General features: G+C 46.2%; 1 protein-coding gene across 1 annotated transcript in view; it reads right to left on the bottom strand.

The window, feature by feature from the left end:
- The window catches only part of GRIN2B (glutamate ionotropic receptor NMDA type subunit 2B), a 173,647-nt gene that overhangs the window by 30,539 nt on the left and 120,831 nt on the right, over nt 1–22,277 (bottom strand). The window contains exons 4-6 of the mRNA XM_019474821.1: nt 1,316–1,524; nt 833–1,004; nt 8–161 (exon numbers count right to left, since the gene is read on the bottom strand). Of these exons, the coding sequence (XP_019330366.1) occupies nt 8–161; nt 833–1,004; nt 1,316–1,524 (535 nt within the window). The remainder of the gene's footprint in view (nt 1–7; nt 162–832; nt 1,005–1,315; nt 1,525–22,277) is intronic.

Genomic DNA, 22,277 nt, shown 5'->3' with positions numbered 1-22,277 from the left:
ATGATACCTAAGAAGGCAGAAGGTGAGACAGTTCCATTGCTACGTGACACCATGACGCTGATTCCCGTCTCAATGAAGGGCACAGAGAAATCCACCACTTCTGAACGCTCCTCATTAATGGTGAGGGATCCCACAGCCATATAGGCCCGTTTAGTGACGACCTGGAGGAAGGAAAGGAAGAGATCACACACAGAGCCGAGGCACCTCTCAAGCACCACAACCAAGCCCCTTCTCACCTTCCTGCCTTTCCACACAGTCCTTTTACTCCTGTAATCCCCTTCCCTATATTGTTTCTATCATCTCTCCTTTCTAATCTTTCATCAGGACACCTTCTTCTTTCAGGAAATCTATAGACATTAATCTTACCCTCAAAGCCGGTATGTGTATAAAAAATAAATCCGCAGAGGTCTTAGGATAAACATATCATCCACTGAGAAAACATCTTATCTCATTTTTCTGTCCTTGCTTTCTCCTCCCTCTAACACTGCAAAGTCTTATTTCATTCTTTATGCACCTTATATACAATCTAAGCGTAATCTAGGTTGCAGCCTTTCTGGTGCATGGATATCACCCTCTTTCTTTGACTGTGAAGGCCAAATTTGTGACACTATAGAGAATAATAAGTAATCGTCAAACAGGAAAGGTAGTCATGGTCAGAGTGTCAGAGCAGATTAATTCACCCAGTGCCCAGAAAGGATCCAGGCCAATCATTTCTATAGAGTCACCTCTGTCCCTTCCCCAGAAGGGGATCCAATAATGATGGGAGACCAGACCTGACCCATGTCACCCAGCCCAGGGGTGAAGCCCACCATGCCCTCCCTTTGCTGCTGACCTCTCCAATCATTCCATTCCACGTCCCATTGATCTTTTTCCCATGCTTGCCGTTAGTCACCAAGTAGAGGTCATAGGTGAACTTGACAGACTTTGAAATTTTCTTGAGGATGTCAATGCAGAACCCCTTGCAACATTTCTTCATGTAATCTGGCTCCTCATCGGTTTTGTTCCTGAACCGTCACAACAATAATGGGTTAAAAGACTGGGGAAAACTCCCTTAATTCCCTTCTGTTTTCAGTATGCACTCCCCCTCCCACATGTGGAAAATTTCACTTGTGCTATCTGTGCTGGAGGGTTAAGGGACACACTGTGATGATTTGCCCAGTGGGGCCAGTCATGAATGGACACAGGCCAGGCTGGGCAAACAGAGGTGACTTTTCTAAAAAGGATTATCAGGGTATGACGTATTGGCCCAACAGACTCTCTACATTCTGCTGAGAAGGGAGACCCCAATAGGAGGAGAAAAACCCAGGGTGCATACTCGGTCACTATGCGTTTTTGGCAAGGGACCGTGTTCCTCATGCAGGTGCCACTTAGGGGGTCCACATTCTCCACAATGACGAACGGTGCCTCTTCCAAGGTCACGATACTCAGGTGATCATCCTCACGTTCCTCAGAGTCGGGATACAGCTCAAAGCGGGGCCACACGTAATACTTCATCTGCAACTTTTTTTCCTTCCATTTCCCCACCTGTGGAGACACAAACCACAAAAGATAGGCTTCTAGCTGCCCCATCCCTCTACATCAACCATAGCTCCTGCAGGCCTGGACAGGAGAACAACTCTGGAGTACCCAAGCTCACAGCTCATGTAAGATGAGGACATTTCTGGGGAGAAGGCTCTGAGTAAGTGGGTTCAAACCAGGGGAAAGTGGAGAACAAGAAAGATGTCTGGGTTGTCTCATCTCTCTGATGGTCTCACCCTCTGGGACAGTGAGTGGATGACCGGGGGGATACCATCACCATGGTCAAACAGACATGATGTCTTTCAACCTTCTCAGCTAAACAACAGCAACAGGGCTTGTTGTCTCCTGAAATGTTGAGTTCCGCCTACTAGCCACAATAAAAATGGGGGGTTTTCCTGCTAAAAAAGATAAGTATATAAAAATGCTGAAATAAAATGTCATTTTGAAACAGAGAAATTGAAATACTTCACTTGAAAAAGTCAAAACAGCACTTCTTTATTTTTTTCAGAATTTTTTCTTCATTTGTTTTCAGTGAAATTCACCAAATAAATAGATTCATTTTAAGCAAAGTTGATTTTGTCCAGAAATAACAACTTCTTCTGGAAAAAGGTTGCCCATTCCCAGTCAGGACTGAGTTCTTCCAAGAGACAGGCAACTGAAGAGGGAGACGTTCTGCATTTTCAGGAGTGTCTAAACAGGATAAGAACATAGACAGAGATGCTTGCTAACAGTAGTGCTCATTATCCCCTGCTAAGGGCTTACTGAAATAGCTGCTTTTGTCCTTTCACAGTGACTTGGTTACATACCTTAGCCGGAAACAAGGAATTGCTGTGTTTCTGACACAGGAAAAATAAAACCAAAGAGCATCTATGATTTTTTAATCTTGCTATTTTTCCATAAGGATATATTGCAATTTTATATCTTTTCATTTTCCTTTTCTTAAGCGAACAGAGATCATATCTTCAGCGGTCAGAAAAGGGGGGTGGAACTCAGTTGCCTTATACCTACTGCCACAAATAAGAGTTGTTTTGAAGCCATTCCAGTCCCTGAAGAGACGATACGTGTAGCACACCCACTGCCCATGGTAGACCATTCCTTGCAAAAATTCCAGGAAAAGAAAAAACCTGAACATCAACTACGCTTTCAACTATCAAAGTCTCGCCTTTGTTCTCAATTCTCCGCATCACAGTTGACACTAATTAGCACCTTGGCTGGCAGCTGAAGCTGAGAGGGCAAGAAACTCACTGGGCTTTAGAAGGAACTTTCCTGCACGATCCTCAAAGAAAGCCCTACAGGACAGGGCTGAGACACGTTGACTTGATGGCAGAGGCAGTGTGCGTGTGTGGGAAGCTTGCACGACTGCTCTTAGCGGTGTACCTGCTTGGTGGGTAAACAGAAAAGCTTCATTCCACTGCAATCCAACACCACCTCCCACCACCCCCAAATTTCAGTCATTTATTTATTTAAATGACAGGATGGGAGGGAGAAGCACTTATTAGAGGCTCATTAGGTGTCAGCGGTTATTCTGTGAAACTCAAAGCCCAGCTGGGGTTTGGCATTTGAGAGCAGCTAGAATTCACATAAAATGCTTGTCACCTTGAAAACAAACAAACAACCGCTTCATCTGACCATGAAAGAAAAATCCACTCTGGGGGCTTGTGGAGGGAGAAGAAAGGCAGAAGAAATCACCCAGAGACAGCAGCCTCCCCATCCATCCTAGCAGCATGAGCCCAGAACCCCAGTGAGGGCAAGGCAGTAGGTTTTGTAAGAAGGGGGGGAGGTGGCCAGGCAGCTGGTCTTACCTTCCCAAGGGCCCTTATGACCAGCAGTTGGCAAAAAATGCCAAGGAGAGCTTGCCTCTAATGTTCCCTCTACCTCTGGAGTCATGCTGCTCAGACCAGCAAGCAGGGTACACAGCTATTTTTCTTCTTTTTCTCTCTCACTGCAATCCAACACCACCTCCCACCACCCCCAAATTTCAGTCATTTATTTATTTAAATGACAGGATGGGAGGGAGAAGCACTTATTAGAGGCTCATTAGGTGTCAGCGGTTATTCTGTGAAACTCAAAGCCCAGCTGGGGTTTGGCATTTGAGAGCAGCTAGAATTCACATAAAATGCTTGTCACCTTGAAAACAAACAAACAACCGCTTCATCTGACCATGAAAGAAAAATCCACTCTGGGGGCTTGTGGAGGGAGAAGAAAGGCAGAAGAAATCACCCAGAGACAGCAGCCTCCCCATCCATCCTAGCAGCATGAGCCCAGAACCCCAGTGAGGGCAAGGCAGTAGGTTTTGTAAGAAGGGGGGGAGGTGGCCAGGCAGCTGGTCTTACCTTCCCAAGGGCCCTTATGACCAGCAGTTGGCAAAAAATGCCAAGGAGAGCTTGCCTCTAATGTTCCCTCTACCTCTGGAGTCATGCTGCTCAGACCAGCAAGCAGGGTACACAGCTATTTTTCTTCTTTTTCTCTCTCTTTTTTTTTTTTTTGTTACTTGAGTGGGCAAAGGGGAGTTGTTTTAATTTTTAAATACACTTTGAGCAGCAGGTGAAAGCTGGCAGACTGGGAGCCTCAGGAACTGGTAGTCCCTTTTGTTCACAAAAGACAGGTAGTGATGTCTAGGGCAGCAGATGGTCTGTACTCATGCTAATATCTAAGCCTGGATGTGGAGAGCGCATTTCTGAGGGAATAAAGGGCATATACTCACACGCTCACCCAGGGTCTGCTCAGCCCTGGACTTCCCAGTCACTGACCAAGCAGGTCAATTTATCATCATCTGAGCCAGAGATTTCTGCAGTGCAACTTTAGCCCTCAAGTAACTGAGCCCAAATCCCCAAAACCAGTTCAGTGAAGCCACCAGACAAGCAGAATAACTGCACACACGGGGCTCAGTAGGGACCAGTGATTAAGATGCTGCACAGAACAGCCCAGACTTCAGCTCAGTAACATTAACTTATCATAGAAATAAGTGGTTGATGAAAGAGACATCTTGCAGTATCTCAGCAGCACTTAGATATCAACAGTAACAGGCATGATATAAACCCCTAAGTGATAAATTAGATCAGATAGACAAACCCAACTCGTAATTACCCAGAAGTTCTCTGGGACGGAAAGGGGAGCTCATAAGGCTGTGTGCCAGGCACGTTTCACAGCGTTGTACTACACAGAAAACTTTATGAAATTAGGATAACAATGACAGTCTTGCCACAGCCTCCTGCATGCTGAAGCACCTAATCCTAACCTGCAAATACAGTAGTTCACATCCTTTCCTTATTACCCCAATAAAATCATTCTAAATTGTCCAAAAAGGAGGAAAAACAGGATGTAAGGGAATGTTCTGACCTAAATTTTCCAATTAACTATGGAGTGTCTCAACAATACATGCAAATATTATGTTTCACTGCTAACCTGAACAATCAGGCATGCCATATACCTGCAGACATGTACAGATATGAATAAGCCAAGTCAGAAAAGCTTTGTGAATTAAGAGGGGGCAGACTTCTTTACATGCTCATGCATGCAGGGGTGAAATGTGTATGCATGTAGTTGGAAGAGCGGGCTTAAGCAACATGTGGGCAAGGACAGTAAGGATAATAAGAAACACCACATGTGCAGAGGATGGAGACAATGCAAGAGAAAGAAAATACAAATGTGCATCGTATGCTAGATAATCTGCCATGAGAGGGAAGGAGCAATTCACTGTGGGGACAGAGGTTAGCCTCAACAGAATTAAATGTCACAGATTTGTCCAGGTAATGATGCCTACGCTTAAAGAATATAACCTGCCAAGCTGTGCAGAGCAGAGCAAGGCACTTCTGAAGTCTCAGGGTATTTGGTATTAACAGCTTGTGAACTGTTATTACTTAGGTTTTGCTCAGTGCTTGCCTCAGCAAAAAGAGGAAAAATAAACCATCCCAGGCATCCTACATATTTGTCACCCTGCAGTTTCAAGATCCACTGGGCATTCTCCAATCACAGTCTAGTCATCCAAACTACCACCAGGAGCCCTGGAACGTCACAGAATCAGCAAAAGTAAGGATGCTAGGGATCTTTAAAACCCGCTTTCTAATCATATTCTCCAATCCCTAGGTATGTTCCTGTATGCCAGGGCAGGGCTCCTAAGAGCCAGAATTTCACCTTATCTTCCCCTTGCTCTGTCTGTACTACATCTGACCTTATCAAGAAAGGAAAGCCACTTTGGTTTGGGGATGAATTTGGAGGTGTTGAGGGAGGGGAGCAGCTAACTTTTACTTTAAATATAAGATCCTACTCTGGATAACAAGCTGTTTGGAAGTAGAAGACCAGTACATTTGCAAAGAAAGAAAGTGAGAGCTGTTGTAGAACAAAAAGTCAATCATATATGCTATTGGTTTGCCTAAGTATATAAGCTATCCCATGCAGACAAAAGTTAAGATTGCCTATGCAAGGGGAAAATAAGTGAGAGCCTTCCAAAAGCCTTCCAGCAGGCTGGCAAATTGCCTTAACCGCGGTATAATGCAGCCAGAATAAAAGTGTTCTGCAGAATGTTAATGCGCATCTTTAATGAAAAGTGTATCATATTAGTTCCCTGAAACTAATTCTTAACAGAGGCTTTTCTCTCCTCCCAAGGGAAGCTAAGGCTTGTAACAGCCATTTGTGGCAGATGTTTGTCTAACCTGTCCTTACGCTGACAAAGAGCCCACGGTCTTCGTGGGCAGTCTATTCCAGTGCTTAAATATCCTTCCCATTAAAAAGGGTTTTTTTCCTGATGTATAACCTAAATCTTCTTGCTGCAATTTATACCAGAAGAGTATACTTCCTTATTCTTCTACATGTGCTCTTTTCAGTGTTATCAGGTCAGTAAGTTATTTATAACACAGAGGATTTGGTAGTCTCATTCAGTGGATATCTTATCTCATTGGCAAAAGCAACCACCTGTTCAAATGACCAGCACCCAGTCTCACCATTTACAAAATCCTTACCCAGATGGGTAGTACGGACAAGTACAAGCTACTCCCATGAACTTCCAAAATTGTTCTAGCCAGGGCAAAGCCAATCTCTGAGCTCCTCCTAGTATGCCAAGGCAGGACTTCAAAACACAAGAGCATCTGGAGAAACCTCTAACTAATGTCAACAGATGGAAAAACAAAACCTCCTAGAAATTTGGCTTTCAAGGACTAGGCAGCAGAATACAATTCTGGATAAAACCAGAAATGTTCAGATATGTTTTTTAGGCAAGATGCTCAGAGGCATTGCATTTGTATTTGGGGCGAAGGTTCAAGGGAAAGCCTGAACCTTCAGGCACTTGTTCTTCAACAGGCTGCAGGAGAACTATGTCTGGGCAAAATGTTTTGATAGTTTTTATTTCATTCAGGCTCCCATTTGCACCATGCCTTGCACCACTCTCTTTTCATTTAAAATCTCTCACTTCCTGCCACTCCTGGTATAGAAGAAATACAAAATGAACAAAAGGGATTTGGTTTCATTTACAGAATAAAAGAAAGACCATTCCAAACTCACTTAGAACTTGTACTGCTTTCTGCATTTCCCCAAAAGTTCAATGTTTCCTCCCTTATTATGTTTTTTTTTCCAGGAGCTGAGGGGTTTGTTCGTTCCAGTGAGGAAGCACTAAGGCAACAACACAGAGCATGGTTTAGAAGGCAGAAATTCCCTGTTCCACCAAGGACCTTTGGAACCTGATCTGCACCCTTGTGCCTCCATTCCACATTGTGTAAAATGGAGATAATGGTGTGTTTTCACGTCTGGGGTTCACTGGGTAGATAAATACAGAAAAGGTCATGAGGCTCACAAATAGTATGCAAACAAGGAGACACACACACACACTTGTCTAGAGCTAGATGAGGGAACACATTCAGCATGTATCTGTAAATGGTGTAAATGTGAAAACTTCCTGCCTTTTATTTTTGCTGTCACATAGTTAACTGGAAAAAGCTTATGTAACTTTTACACCTGATTTTAAAACATGGAAAACGGAAGATCAAATATAGAAAAGGTAAATGTAGGATGTTGGGCAGCGGGCAGAAAAGAGTAGCGTTATTGGTAATACAGCTGATGGAAAAGCATACCTAACCCCTCTGGGAAGCAGGGAGAGTCCAAGGACAAATAAAAGTCTTGTCAGTACAATTCATACAGATCCTGAATGAGGACATGGGAAAACCAGAACAAGTGGGCAGGACCTGAAAAGGGCTACTGTAGGAATAACAGAAACACCATAGAAATAGCAAGTATAACTGGGACACTGCCAATGGAAGTATGGACTGCTCAGGGTACATAAAAGTAAAGGTAAACCTGGGGGATGCTGTTGTAACCTTAATGCTGCAGTAGACTGTGAAGAAATAAATCATGCATAAAAAGTGGAATCATTTGGGATTGAGACAGTTTTTGGAAGGCTGGTGCAAGATATTCCACCAGGTCTGAACTACAGAAATCTACTGTAGCTCCACAGGCTTGGCTTTCAGTCTGGGTAGAGATGTCATTACTGTTATTAAAGAGAAATTCTATCAGGAACTAAGTCATTATGGGAGACTTTAGCTTCGTAGAGATAAGGTGAAGAACAAATGCAAATTTTAACAGCAGCACCCTGATGTCTTTTTCTCTTGATCTGATAGTTGACACATTTCTTCACCCCAAAATTACTCAACAGGCAATAGGTCATGCTGTTTTACACTTGGTTTGGGCAAAGCAGCGAGGAACCTTACAGAAAAGCTAGTTATCAGCAATAACCTTGGATTGAGCGATTAGGGGAACAGAGAGCCTGCCTTAAAGGAGGAGATTAAAAAGCTTGTTTAACCTAGATAAATGAAAGCCAAGAGGGGATATGACTTCTCTGTATAAATAAAGGGTGGACAGATACACAAGGGAGGAAGAAAAGGGGGGTTTAAGCAAAAAAACATCGTTGGTACAAGAACAACTGGTTGTGAGGAAATTTGCCTTGAAAATAAGATGGATTTTAACCATCAGTGGAGGGAAGGTCTGGAACAGCTGCCCAAAAGGAGCTGTGAAAACAACTAAAATGGGGTCGAGAAGAAGCACAACTGGTTTGTATAGGGCTATACGATGTTGCTGCCCAGAGCAGCAGGGATGGGACCAGATGAGCTTTTCCAGTCCAGGGGCCTTAAGTAAGCAGAAGCAAGAGGAGGAATTCCTCTGTGGAAAAGAGGAATTCTGCAGAATTTCAGTCTGCAGATGTCAAAACTCAGTCTTAATCATTATATCTCTGTCCCCCAACTAAACCACATGAACACAAAGACTCTTGTTATTGATATAGCCACCTCCTGTGCCCATACTTCCCTCATTCAGCAGCGAAACCTTCTTCAGTGCCCTGAGAATAGAACATTCCTCTTAGCCTCCACCCAAGCTGGTTAAGTCATGACTCACACTTACAATGCTGACATCACAGGCATTACCAAATGTATAATTCCTGTGATGCCACAGGTCTGTATCCTCACATAGGCTGGTCTACAGCAGGTGGAGAAGAGATGCCACAGAGAGCAAAAATCTCCTGTTTACAGACACTTAAGGTGATTAATTAGCCACATCAGCCAAAGCAGACAAGAAATGGTTGTGAATGCTCCACATGCAAAATTAATTAACACAGAAACAACACTCCTTCCTGAACCTCAAGTTCACCTTCCACAACCACCTGGGGAAGGCTGCTTTCTTCACTGCACCTGCAGAAGCAGGAATTGCTTCTAATAGCCTTTCAATTAAACATGTAGGCTGCAGGCGATGGTGGAATTTTCTTCCCTCTATATTTATACAGCACCTATCATATGCCAGAGAGAGGTTCTGCTTAGAATACAGACACAGTTAAGTACTAGCTCTTGCCTTACAACTCATTCTGGGAATAAAGGCTCTTTGCAGAAACACAGTCCCCCAGCTCACTGAGGTCTGGCATTTACACAGCTCTTGCCATTTTTGCCGAAACATTTCTTTCCGGGTGTATTTATATGCTTTTTGCAGTTGCTAAGGTCCTGTCCCCTGCCATGATTAGCCTGAGAAGGTTAATGAGATATGCTTTGAGCGCTTCTGACTTCTGCAAATTCAGTGAACTATGGAGCTCCACTGGTGTCACAGAAAGGTCAGGGCTGTGAAAATGCCAAAGTGTTTGCCTTGGTAAATCATTCCTCCAAACCAGAAAGTACCAAGAGAGCACTACAGGTATAAAACCAGCCAGGATCACCTGATAGCTCCCTCTGGGAGATGGTTTTGTTCTTGGCGGTAGTGTTAACTTGGTAGCCCAGGAAGTGGTTCATCCAGGCAAGGCTGGCTCATGCAGGAGCAGCAAGGTTTCCAGGGGGACACATTTGTTCAAATGCCTCAGTGCTACCTGATGTACACATAACCATGATTTATGAAAATGCAGACTGCAATCAACACAGGAATAATTAGGAGACATGAGGGGAGAGGCTTGAGGAAGCTGTTCATGGTAGTGGGGACTGTGATCTGAGTAGGCTGGAGCATGTAACTCAGCAAAGCCACAGCTTCTAGGCGGGGCAAATCAGGTGTTAGGATTTTGGAAGAATTAGAAAAAAATTTGTATCTTAACAAATGCTGCAGACCAACTGTACCATGCAACATAACCCACCTCCAGCTAACAGGCAGTGACAGCACCTGACTTAGACTCTTCAATAATGTTGCATCCTTAGAGCCATCATGCCCTTCTGAAATGACTGTGTGTGAGGAGAGGGGAGCTTGATACAATGTTCTAAACTCCAGCAACATCAGTCTATTCTGATGCTGGTCTGGGAAATAAAATCTAAAGCCAGGGAGCTTATACTGCCTCTATTCTTGCTCATCTAAGGTGAAAGGAGGTTTCACCTTGAGCATCTCTACTGTTCTCTGCAGAACCATGAGGCAGGGGAAAATGTAGCAGGGATACTGGTAAGATTGCATGTTTTGTGTCACAGGGGGTTCGGGAGTCACAAAGGTTTAAAGAAAAATGTATTTTTATGTGCATGTATAGACATCTAAATGCTTTATGAAAGCATTTCGCAGTCTCTAGGAGTGCATCCGCATTGTGCAGGTATGTGTGTCTGCATCCAGTACGTGTATAAAGGCATATAATGCCCTATCTAATGATTTTTCCCCTTGGTTTTCCCTGTTGAGTGCTGGGCTTGGGTTTGCATTTTGCTGAGCTTTCATTTCTTTCACTCAGGCTTTTTTTCCCCCTAAAACATGTTACACAGAGGGAGGGATGGGCTTGCCAATTCACACCACAGTCCGAGAGATGGTTTAGAGCTTCTGCTGGTAAGTGGGCCCTGCACAGTGGTGTACAAAACCCCGATGTGTGTTCCCCTGTGCAATGACACCTACTCTTTACACAGAGCGAATCTCTCTCCCAGCATCTCTTGGGACCTGAGGCTGAAGGAATGTTTAAAAATGCAGATCCAGAGGAAGGCCAAAAATGTCTCCTTGTGCTAAGAAAAGCTAAATGTTGAAGCAGGCCCCAGCAGGGGTAGGAAAGGAGGCAACACGAAGAGAGAGGGGGTGGGTTGCCTAAACCTCACTGTTTTCTGAGCTGTGCAAGCAAGACCGAAGGCGCAGCTTTGAAAAGCATCTCCAAGAATATCAGAGAGATCCTTTAACTTTCACCGGGGGATGTCGCAGCGGGTGAAACACCTCCCCATCCTGAATACACCAGCCAGAGCCCCTGCCCTCCGCACAGCAGCCCCGCATTGACCCTTTGCAGGGATGTACACCCACCAAGAGAGGCACAGGCAGGCACGGCCATATGCATGCCTCTCTGCAGAGACGCAGCATGCTCAGCTCTTCTCTCGCTGGTGAAAAGGGGAGGAACACGCCTCCTCCGGAGGAATTACTGCACATGTTGGGAGCAAGATTTCACAGAAGGCAGTTACAGAGCTGCATGCCCCTATTCCTTTCCTCTCCCACCACTGAGAGCTCTGGGTAGGTGATTGCAAATGCTGTCCCCGCCCGCTGCACACCCTTTGTCCGGATCCTGGCCCTGGATTCACACTGGCATAGCCACAGCCAGCCCCACCACCTCCACACCTTCAGGGTGCATGTCTGCATGCCCCCCCCAGCCTGGCACATGGTGGGGGGCCTCAAGCACTGCACCAGAGCCGTCCCAAGAGGTAGCCAACCGAGACACTGCTCCAAATTGTCACTGGATCTGAGTAGAAACACCAGCTCTGCTCTGTATCCTGGTTCTCTGCCAGGTCTCTTCACTTGGCTTTGCGAAGGGGACAGATGGGAAGCAAAGCTCTGGGATAGGGGCAACCAGGGACACCCTTGCTGCTTTCCCTCTACCCTGTGTTTGGTTAAGGGGGCTGCTCTCTGGCATCCTTGCACCTTTTCTTATCCACAGTCTCCCTTGCCTGTCTCTATGGAGAAGGCATGGAGATAACCTCATGCCCTGACTCAGTTCTTCCCTTCCTCCTTCTTTCTTTTATTCACTCAGGTGCTCCCCAATAAACACAGGGGATGGGGGTGGGGGGAAGCAGAGGCAGCAGACAGCCCCCACCTCACCTTTGTGAGGAGGAGACAGTGGTTCCTCATGCCCTGGCTCATCAGCACCCCACCTCTCACCCACCCACGGTCCTGCCCCCACCGCCACTGGTGTGCACCTATGGACATGATCCCCACTGCACAGATCTGTCTCCTCACTGCTGCCTCCATCATGTCTTCAGTCTGCTGCCCTGCTGCGCCCATGCCAGGACCGGCCGCAGGAGTGAGACCAGTGCAAGCGGTGGAGAAACCCACAGGGATGGAGGAGTAACTCATGATGTGATTTCCCCCCCATCTCAGCTCTCACTGACTTAGAGCTGGGCTGGTTTGTCCCCATCCCAACAGTGCCCGAACGATAGCCTCACCTCTGTCCTGAAATGAAGTGCTGTCCCAAACCACAGCAGTGTCAGTGCGGTGCGTCTCTGCCAGCAGTGAGCATTACCGGGGTACTTCTGTCCATGCTGCTGCAGACCAACCCGGCATACTTGAGAGGCTGCCAAGGCCAGCCGGGGGCTCCCAGGAGCTGGTGTGGACTGTACTCCCCAGCTGGAGACTCCTGCCTTAGGAGCTTATGTTCAGCTGCTCTGGTGGATGACAGCTCCAGAAAGAAAGCCCACGAGCTGCAGGACCCCCACCTGACCCACTGCTACAGCCAAGCACTGGGCTTTGTTTGAAAACCATGGCACTCTGCCGTGTTTGGGCAGATCATTAGACAAGACCTGCCAGCTCTACGTACACCCTACAGAGAAGACTCGACCCTTGGATGGAGCCCACCAGCGGGACAGCTGGTTCACTGCACATGTGTGCATTACTGCCACGCTGGCTGGAGCCGGAGAGCACTCTGTGAGCGGCAAGGAGCGGTTCTGCCAAAGATTTTGCTCCTTTCCTGCCCCATACACAGGTGCAGACACACACACACACGCACACACACAGGTACCCCCAGCAGCAGTTATCCTAAGCTGATCTGGGCTTGGAGTCTAGGCAGAACTGCCAAAGGCCCAGCTGAGGCCATCTGGGCTGCAAGTCATCTCTGTGCAAAAGGAGTACAATCAGACCAGAATATGGATAGACAGAGGGGTAACCTTGAAATCAGCAATTTGGGAAGGAGAGAGGAAGCTATGTATTTGCCAACCCCAGCTAGCAAAGAAGGGTTAAGCCAAGGACTGCTTTCTTGGGAGCATGGCCTTAGGGAGATAAAATCCTCCCCTTCTCTCAGCCCTGATGCACCTCAGGCGCACCTATTTTTCAAAGATTTGTCTGTCATTTTGTGCCCAAACATGTCAACACAAAGCAGATCTTGTGCCATTCCCTTTCTGCAGCCTAAAAGTAGGAGAACAGGCATGACAGAGGAAGTTTTGGAAACATAAGATGAAGCTAAGGCTCTCAGCAGGTTGCAAAAGTTCTTTTGTGGCACATCTAAGTCCACACGTGGAATTACTTCTTGCAGTCTGGAATTAGCTGGATGACTTCGTGTGTGTATTTAAATGTGTGTGTACTGTGTAGTTACCTCTATTATAAGGGGAGTTAGTAGTAAGCCTGTAATTAGGTTCTCTGACACTTTCCATTACAAGAGTCTTCAGGCTGGTTCCCCGAGAAAAGCCAACATCTCCATGTTTTGCAACAGGCATTTGAAAGTCAGCAGGGAAAAAACCCTGAGGCTAAGGACATGATTTTTACTTTGGCCCATCAAATTTCATTCACTCTTAACTGCATTATAAACTGTAAAATAATCATCATTTCTTTTCTGTCACTTTCTTGCAGAAATCCTGGCAGACAGCCCAAATGGCATCTGAGCATAAACGTTTTAAGAGCTAAGCCCATCAACCCAGTAAATCAGTGGGGACATCCCCACAAGTACCACGGCCAGTACAAGGAACACCTCAGCTTTAGCAGAGCAAAGCAAAGGCAAAAGCCCGATCAGGCTGCCTACAAAATGTGGACAAACCATCCAGGTTCTCCTCTATCTTTTAAATGCGCCCCACTGTGAAAAGGTCATTTGCACTCCACCATTTAGGATGCAGAAGAAAGGCAAACCAGTTTGAGCTGTCATTACTGTCTGTGGAACAAGTACAGGTTAGTCACTGGGTTGAGCAATCAGACTCAGTGCTGAAGGCTCAGCATGCATAAGAATGAACAATACATTTCTACAGAAAAGATTTTGGGTTTTCCCCTCAAAAACAAAACAAAACACACACAGAAAAAAAAAACATAAAGCAAACTACACTAAAGGAACTTTATTTAGGTTGAAATATTAGGAAATGGCAGGTTTATGGTTTCTTTTTCAGCCTTCCTTCCATCCCACTTGTGTGTGGACATTTTGATTCAAGTTTTAATTAATGAGTGCATGCAACTGTCTCCATGGGGTCCTTGCCTCAATCCTTGTACTGCAAAGAAACTTGGAGGAGCAGAATTAAGGTGGCCTGGGAAACAAGACTGGCATTTCCTAGCTTGACTTCACAAGCTAAAAATGAAATCACTGTTCTTTTATTTTCTGTATGTAATTGCTTATACAGCTTGAATGTGCACGAGCTCTTACAAAACCAATAAATGGGCCAAGAAGGTATCAGTGAAGATGGAGAAAGAGCTATCCATGAATCACCAAGCACTGGCAGAGGAGACAGGAATAAAGAAATGGCGATGGACAGCAAACCAATCAACCAATGTAGAGATTATGCAACCCCATTTTATGACGAAAGAAGCAGTACTGACCTTGCCAAGGGGTTGAACAGGGCAAAGAAAGTAGAAGCCAAATTGGAAGGGAGCACTGGAGAGACGTGGAAGAGGGTGAAGCTGGCAGGTCCCTCATGGTCGTGGTGCCCAGAAGGTGAGACGAAAGGAAGGCACTAATCAGGTAGATTATGCTGCAGGCAGGTTTCTCACATTGCAGCAATATGCTTGTAACAGGCTAAGGGAGAGAGAGGGCTGGTCTGCATGGGAGGTATGGACAGGACCAAGCTGGCCTGGTCTGTGTAACCTTAGAGTAGAAGCACGGGGGTGGGGGTAGATGGCATGGGGACACCAAGCCAGTTATGTTCCAGATGCCATCTAGCCACGTCAGCCCAGCAGGGCTAAGCTGAGAGCTGAGGCAGCTTGCCAGGCTCACACAGCTGCCTTGCACCACGCAGTGCTGCTGAGTCCCTGTGTCGCTGCTCTGCACAGCATGGATTTACCATCACAAGCCTATGCCAGCACAGGCAACGTATAGCCGGGTTTCACAGGGCAAACTTGCCTTAAGCAGCTGCAGCAGCTGTGCAGAGCGCAGATGCTTTCTTCCCAAATGCCCAAGAGTGAAGGGACCCAAGTGCTGGCTGTAATCTTGTCCTGTGCTTATTCTGTGACCTTAAGCAAGCCACTGAAGCTTTCTGAAGCTCAGTTTTCCCCTCTATAAAAGGCTCTTAATAATCCATCCCACGTTGCAAAGGGGATGAACAGGGATGTAACAGCTGAGAGCAATGACAAAAGTCAGTATAGTAAGGAGATGCCTCAGCTCATCCACCCCAGAGGAAACTGTGCAGCTCAGGGCTGCACCTACAACACTCTCACACCCCACATCAGAGGAAGGAGCTTTGCCATAGAAGGGTGCCGGTTACTGCAGAGCGGCCATGCGCTCCGGCAGTCAGCAGTGGAAATCATGCTGATTAATGACAGAGCGGCAGTACAGCAGGTCAGGCATGTGGATCGACAGCTGTAAAAGGAACAGCGGGATTTTATACGGTACTTGCTAAGAACTAGTTTGGGATCAGGAGATTAACTAAAGCTCGAGAGCACATTCTTGGGTTCTCTCCAGCTGCTCTGGAAGCTGAAGTGGCACAAGTGACCAGGCAGCTGTCTTTCCTGGCTCTCTGAAGATATCTTTCCTGGAAGAGGGAGCACAGCGACGCTTGAGCTGGCACAGCAGTGCTCAGCCTTGCCCCTGTCAGCCTCTAGGAAGCAAGTCCATCTCACCTCCCATGCTCAACGTAAGGCTCAACCAGCTAATGCCCTGGGCCACAGCTCTCCCTCGTGGCTCTGAAGCAGCCTCTCTGCCACCCCAAGACCCCATGCAGCAGGTCACCTCACACAGAGGTGAGATGTGGGTGGGAGGGAGACTGCAACCTCCTCAGAGGGCAGGATCACTTCTGCTGTCCTGCCCTCCTCGGAGCCCTCCTCCAAGGATGCTCCCCAGCTGCAGCCGAGAGCTGTGGCTCACCAACACGGTGCTGTCTTGCACAAAGAAATGGAGGGAGCCTCCAAGACCTGGGCAGGAGAAACAGCCTTGGAGACGGACCAGCTGATCAGCAGTCCTCAGTGACGAGACAGGCACTGTGGTGGGGTGGCCTGCCAGGTGCAGAGCAGCCCCACGGCCAGCCCAAGGCACGTACAAGTGCAAATTTGCCTCAGTGCCAACTTTAGCCCTGCCCTCTTTTCTGCTGTGCCAAGAATATCCAGTAAGCCAGGCCTTACCCCTCTTACGACAGAAAAGATCATGCTTACGACTGAACATTTATCCCTTCCAGTCTGCTGATTATTTCACCAGGCAACCTTAACGTTCCACTAATATCAGTCTTTGTGGAGCTAAATATATACACTAAGCACATATACAAATACATATAAATACGTCTCTATCTAGCAGAGAATCCAATTAAGTGAATATGTTACGCCTAAGCAATTAATGAATTCAATAAGCTGAGCTGCCTCTTGCATATGATTAAAGTTCAAGCAATATCAGTCACAACAGCAAAAAGATTCCAGATTTTTCTACATGCTATCTACAAAGGATTGTTAACACTTAAATCAATGGGCAAATTCAAGTGTGTTTGCAAACCTCGGGAAACTCATCTTCCCAATGACATATAGTCTGTCCTTCAACTCATCATAGCCTGTTCTTGCATGCAGCATCTCAGACCATTCCTGCCTTCTTATATATCTTTCTGCAGCATTTTCTGGATGGCAGGTGTATAAAAATGCTGGTGTCCAATGGGTCAAAAGAAAGCAAATTCCATGACTGAACAGAGCTGGCTCTCTAATCACTTGACGGGTGCAAATGCTTTCTTTCTCTTTCTGTACAGTTGCCAACTTTTTGTTTGTGTTTTTGTGTGTGTAAGTGTGTGTTTGTGTGCACACATGTGCGTGTGTTCTTTTGTACGTTAATCTTTTTCCAGGACAAGGCGTTTTTGTGCAGTTTCTGCCTCTCAGCAATAGACAATGTCGAGCCCTCTAAGGACTGCTCATTCCCTCCTTCTTTCACAATACCCCTCCTCTGCATTCATAAGACATTCCCCAGGGGCAAGTTCTACATAAATAAATATTTAAGTAGCCACTAAACCACAGAAGATGCAGAAAAGCATGTGAGGGACTTGGCTGCAGCATTCAGGGCACAGAGGGGAAAGAACAGAAGCATGGCTTGGAGGGTTGGGAGAAGACAAATGATGATGAGAGTTTGAACTGGAAACACAACCATCCCCTTCTCTTCTCTGAAACAGCCAGCACAGCAGGCCGGTTTTCACCCTGAGACCAGAGCTGATATAATACAGGTCTGTGTTAGTACAGCTGCAAAAATCCAAAACGCAAGAATGTGCCTTATTGGGAATCTAAAGAGCCTTTAACTGAGACACCAAAGACACAGCTAAATAACTGTACTTCTAATGCTGAGTCTTTTTTATTTTAGCTGCTCCGTTGTTCTCCTAGTTTGTTCTCACACTCCAGGAAGAGGCCTCGAATGCCCAGGAGCAGGTTGGAGGCTACTTTCTGGGGACCGGTTGGGTCTGTGGCAGACCGAGGCCAGGCCTGAGCCCCAGTCCTGGTTGCTCCTTTGCCCCCCAAGCTGGGTACCAAGAGGGATAGCTGGCCACCCTCCAAAACCCTGCAGCCACTCGCCCACCCTCACCCCTGCTATGCGGCTTGGCAGAGGCCGGTATTGTATCAACAGCTCCTTCCAGGCTCACCAGCTTGTGGATTCTATACCTGTGCAGAATTATTTGTGTCTATGCCCACAGCACTACAGATTTCACAAGTCTCTATGAGATATAAAAGAATAAAGCTTGGATCTTTTCTAGACTACTTGAGAAACACTGGTTTGAAAGTGGGTATTATAGGGAATAGGGTATAAAATTGGCCACTTATGTCACCCGTGTATGATAGTAGTTTGAGGGGTAATAGCCATATAAAACATGCCATACCCCAGGAAACCACACACTATTTGTATGCTTCCCAACGTATCCAGAAGAGCTAAAAAGCCCTCAGAAAATCCAGTCAAGAGCCAGTTTCTTGCAGAGCTGTGGGAGCACACTCTGGCATACACACAGAACCCACAGTGGGCACTGGCAGACTTGAAGGACCACTTGTATGGTCAGAGTAGGACATTTTTTGTGCACTGACATGCAGCTGTCAGAGGGTGACGCTTCAGAGAGATTTGGAGATCTTTCCTTCAGGAGTATGTCCCAGATTTTTCACTTCCCCAGAGAGCTGAAAAGGTCAAGGAAGGCCCCCTTTCGGGTTCACTAGCTTTATTTTCTCCTCTAGGTACAAAGATGCTGGCTGCTATTCGAGTTGCGGTAGGAAGCAAGCCATCAACGAGAGCTTTGGGTCCAAAGTGAATGCAACCAGGCAAAGCCACTTCTTCCCTCTGTTTCAGCAATTTCTGCAGGTTTTCTTCTGCCTCAGCAGGGTGTTTTTATCACCATTTTACCGTGCTCCACATCAGTGTCCTTTGGGGAAGGGAGACACTTTGGGGAAAAAGCTTCTTATTGATAATGAGGAAATAACTTACCCACTTTGTACATAGACATCAAAAAACCCAGCCTTTGCACATATGCAAACAAGTGTGCTCAACAGGAATGAGAGAGAGGATGGTTTACTAGCTGAACTCTGTGCAATGAGTATAAAGAAATGTACCTCCTCCCCTAGGCAGCTTTCTTGCATTACAGGGAGAAGCGCCCCATCCTCAGAAATTTGAAGAGTGAGAAGAGCGAGCAGTATCCACCAGAGCAGTAGATGGAGGTGCCCTGTCAGTGTGGTGTGTACCACTGAACATGAGAGACAGGCCCATTCCTTCCATCCATTTCCACTTCTCTGTAAGCAGAGTGGAAAATGAAAACACCCTTCCCACAAATAGTCATCCAGATGTCAAAGCATAACTGCATTTGCACAGTTGGGATCCCTTGGGATTTTCACCCCACACAGCCATCACAGCTGATGATTCCCCAAAGTGGCTGCTGCATTGTCGGGCTCCTTGCAGTTTGCTTTCTCTGTGGCATCAAGCCCTTTCCACCCATCACCTTCTCCCTGTCTGTGACTACCACTGCCTGTCAGCACTGCAGTAAATATGTGTAGGTTTCCGGGTCTCTCATTTCTCACTTTACAGAACTCTCTATCCTAAAAACACAGACTTTCCCATCAGAGCAGACACTACTACAGAGAACAAACAGCAATTTTTGACAGGCTCACCTGCTCCACTCACTATGCATGAAATTATCTGCATCTAAGAAGTTTTTTCTGCTTCCTGCAGGAGGTTATTGCACTTCTGCAACTGTGACGTTGTAAAGCTGTTGTCATAGGTGCCCATGATCTTATAGGTAAAGAAAAAGTCAGGTCTCATATGAGACCTGGACAAGATATCTCCAAAAAACAGAAGTCCAATGACATACAGGAAGCAGCGCAGTGGGACTGAGTGAAGGAGAGCTCTGTGCTCCAACTCCACGGTGCAGGAAAGCAAACCATGCTGCTGGACAGACTGGCTTTATGGAAGGGAATGCAGCCAGGGTCCTGACTCCACTTTGTCGTCAACAATGCAGGTCTGAGATATGCGATTAGGATCCAGGTCTGTTGACCTTCACAGACTATCATGGTCCTGCTCTGTCCCTTACTCTAACATCTTTTCACTTTGGCCGTGACAAACGCCTCTCAGCCCTCCACCCCCTGCACACCCATTCAAAAGGCTGTTTAAGAGATCATTTGCCTAGATATAATTTTTCCCCTTTCTTTTCAGTCTTCCTTTGCCTCCCTTCTCAGCTGCATCAAGTGCCTCTTTTCCAAGCCACTTGATACCTCTAATCCCTCAGTCAGTATCAAGATGTGAACGCCGACCTGCTCCACTTTCTTCAGTAGCATTTCAGAGACCCATGTAGCTTTCTTCAATTTTGGTCTTCTTCTTGAGGGAGGTCCCACGAATACCAGTGAAGTTATATAATTGCATTTCTTCATATCCTGCCCTAAGTCTCTCTTTTGCCCAGATAGCTGCAGGTAATTTACAACAGTCAGGCTGCTGATATGCTAAGCTTATAGTCCACAAAATTTACAAATACTCATCCATTTTCCCCTCGTATTCCCCTAGCAGATCAATGCAAAAATGTTCACTGCCATCAGTGGATAAAATATGCCACCTCTTTACAGACTCTCCCTAAAGTATGCACAGCAAGGATATTTACTACTGTTCTTAACTTGCCTGTGTTCCCTGTGCATTGACCCTCTCATCTTTCTACATGACCATGTTTTCTCAGCTGATACTTACACAGTAAGTGGTTAGTGGCTATGGCCATCATCTCGGTCTCTCTGTGCAGCTCCCAGCACAATGGGGCACTGGTTAATGGCAGGCCTTTTCAGAAACTACAGTAATACAAATAATCAAAATAACCATAAGCTTGTTCTGCACAGTTCATGAATCAAACTAACCAGGGCTGCTTTTCTGCAAGACAGAGAATGACAGCCATATTGCAACCTGAGTGCTATTCATTATGGTCTTTGTCTCTCTAATTACCCCTCCATTTTCACCTGTTTCCTAAACTGCCGGTTAGAATGGCTTTGCACTGAGGAACAGCTGCTGCATCTCATCCCAAGGAGGTACGGCTGCATCTCTACAGAGGGCAAACTGATCTCTGCGAGCAGAGCTCATTCACAGAGAGCTCAGGGACCCCCTAGGCTAAGAGAAAATAGGAGATCTGCAGTGTCACAGATTTGCCTCTGCCTTACCATCGCAAGAGATGTGCAAAGTCTGTCCTGGATTTATACAAGTCATTTATATATATTTAGTCGCAAATGAAAAAATGGCAGAAACTCAAGAAACGGATTTCTATTTTCTTCCATTCATACCTCAAAAGCCTCTTTCCCAATCCCTCCTTCCCCCTGTCCCAGCACAAAACACACCCTTTAAGACACTATCTGCTCACTCCATGCATTTGACAGACTCTGATTAAACTCCCAGATAATAACCTTGCAAGGCAGCGCCAAACTTGCAGCAGTACAGGGTGTTCTCATCATTGGCTCCCAAAAATAGTTTCTTGCCAATAAGAGTCAATCAGTTCAGGATTTGCCAACCTGCACTTCTACTGTCCCCGTCTCCATCCCAGGGGCTGCTGACATGACTTGTCCCCTCCAGAAGGGCTGTGAGGCTCTAAATACAGCTAAGAGTTGTGTATTGGTTGCTGAAAATACCTCAGGTTTGTAATATTAATGTAAACCAGGCTTCCACAGGTCCTCCCTGTCTCCACTCCCTGGTATAAGGGAGATATGGGAGTCCTGGACTGCAATAGCTGTGAGGCACCATTTGTGGGCTTTGGCCTACAACATCTTCCACAACCTCCAAAGACCTGGTGGCAATGATCATCCTGGGATAGCTATTTTAGCTTTGTCTCAACACCACCTGCTGCAAGGACTCAGCACAACTGGCTGCAAAGAGGGAGCAGAGGGTGGGGAACATGCAGCTTAAGGGAGTGTGTGATTGCAGACAAGCAGATCTAAAGGAATTTGGAAGACAACAGGGAGGAGAAAAGAAGGTCCCATGACAGAAGCAAACAGAAAAGGGGGCTCTTAATATGCAAGGGTAGAGTGCAGCACTGTCAGCAAGCCAAATCAAGCCCAAGAATGGGTCATTTTCGGGACAGAAACCACTCCATTATGCCTTAGTACTGTTCATTTTGATATCTACTTTGCAAAAATTTACTGCTGACGTCAAGCAGTGAACCTACTTTGAAGTCAACAGAATTGCAGCCACTTATGCCAGAGGTGAATTTGGCTCCCAAAGGACTTTACTATGCAATGATTTAGATAATGACCCTTCAAAGCTTATGTTGTGGCCATAGCGTGACAGTGGGAGAAAAAGGGCCAAAAAAGGCTGCAACAGAATAGCCATCTGTTATACTCAAGTCTAGAGCTCAGCTAACCCAGGATGGCATATAATAAGGGCAAGAAATGCTGGAAGTTAATGAGTACCCCTGGAGGAAATCTTACCCCCATCAGTATGAAACAGTACAGATGTGTTAATACAGGCGCCTTCGTGCAAACTGCATCCCAGAATATTTTGCAAAGTTAAATACAAG

This window comes from Aptenodytes forsteri, unplaced genomic scaffold (assembly GCF_000699145.1).
Source record: "Aptenodytes forsteri isolate BGI_AS27 unplaced genomic scaffold, ASM69914v1 Scaffold284, whole genome shotgun sequence".
Lineage (NCBI taxonomy): Eukaryota > Metazoa > Chordata > Aves > Sphenisciformes > Spheniscidae > Aptenodytes > Aptenodytes forsteri.
This window is presented reverse-complemented; position numbering and strand designations above follow the sequence as displayed.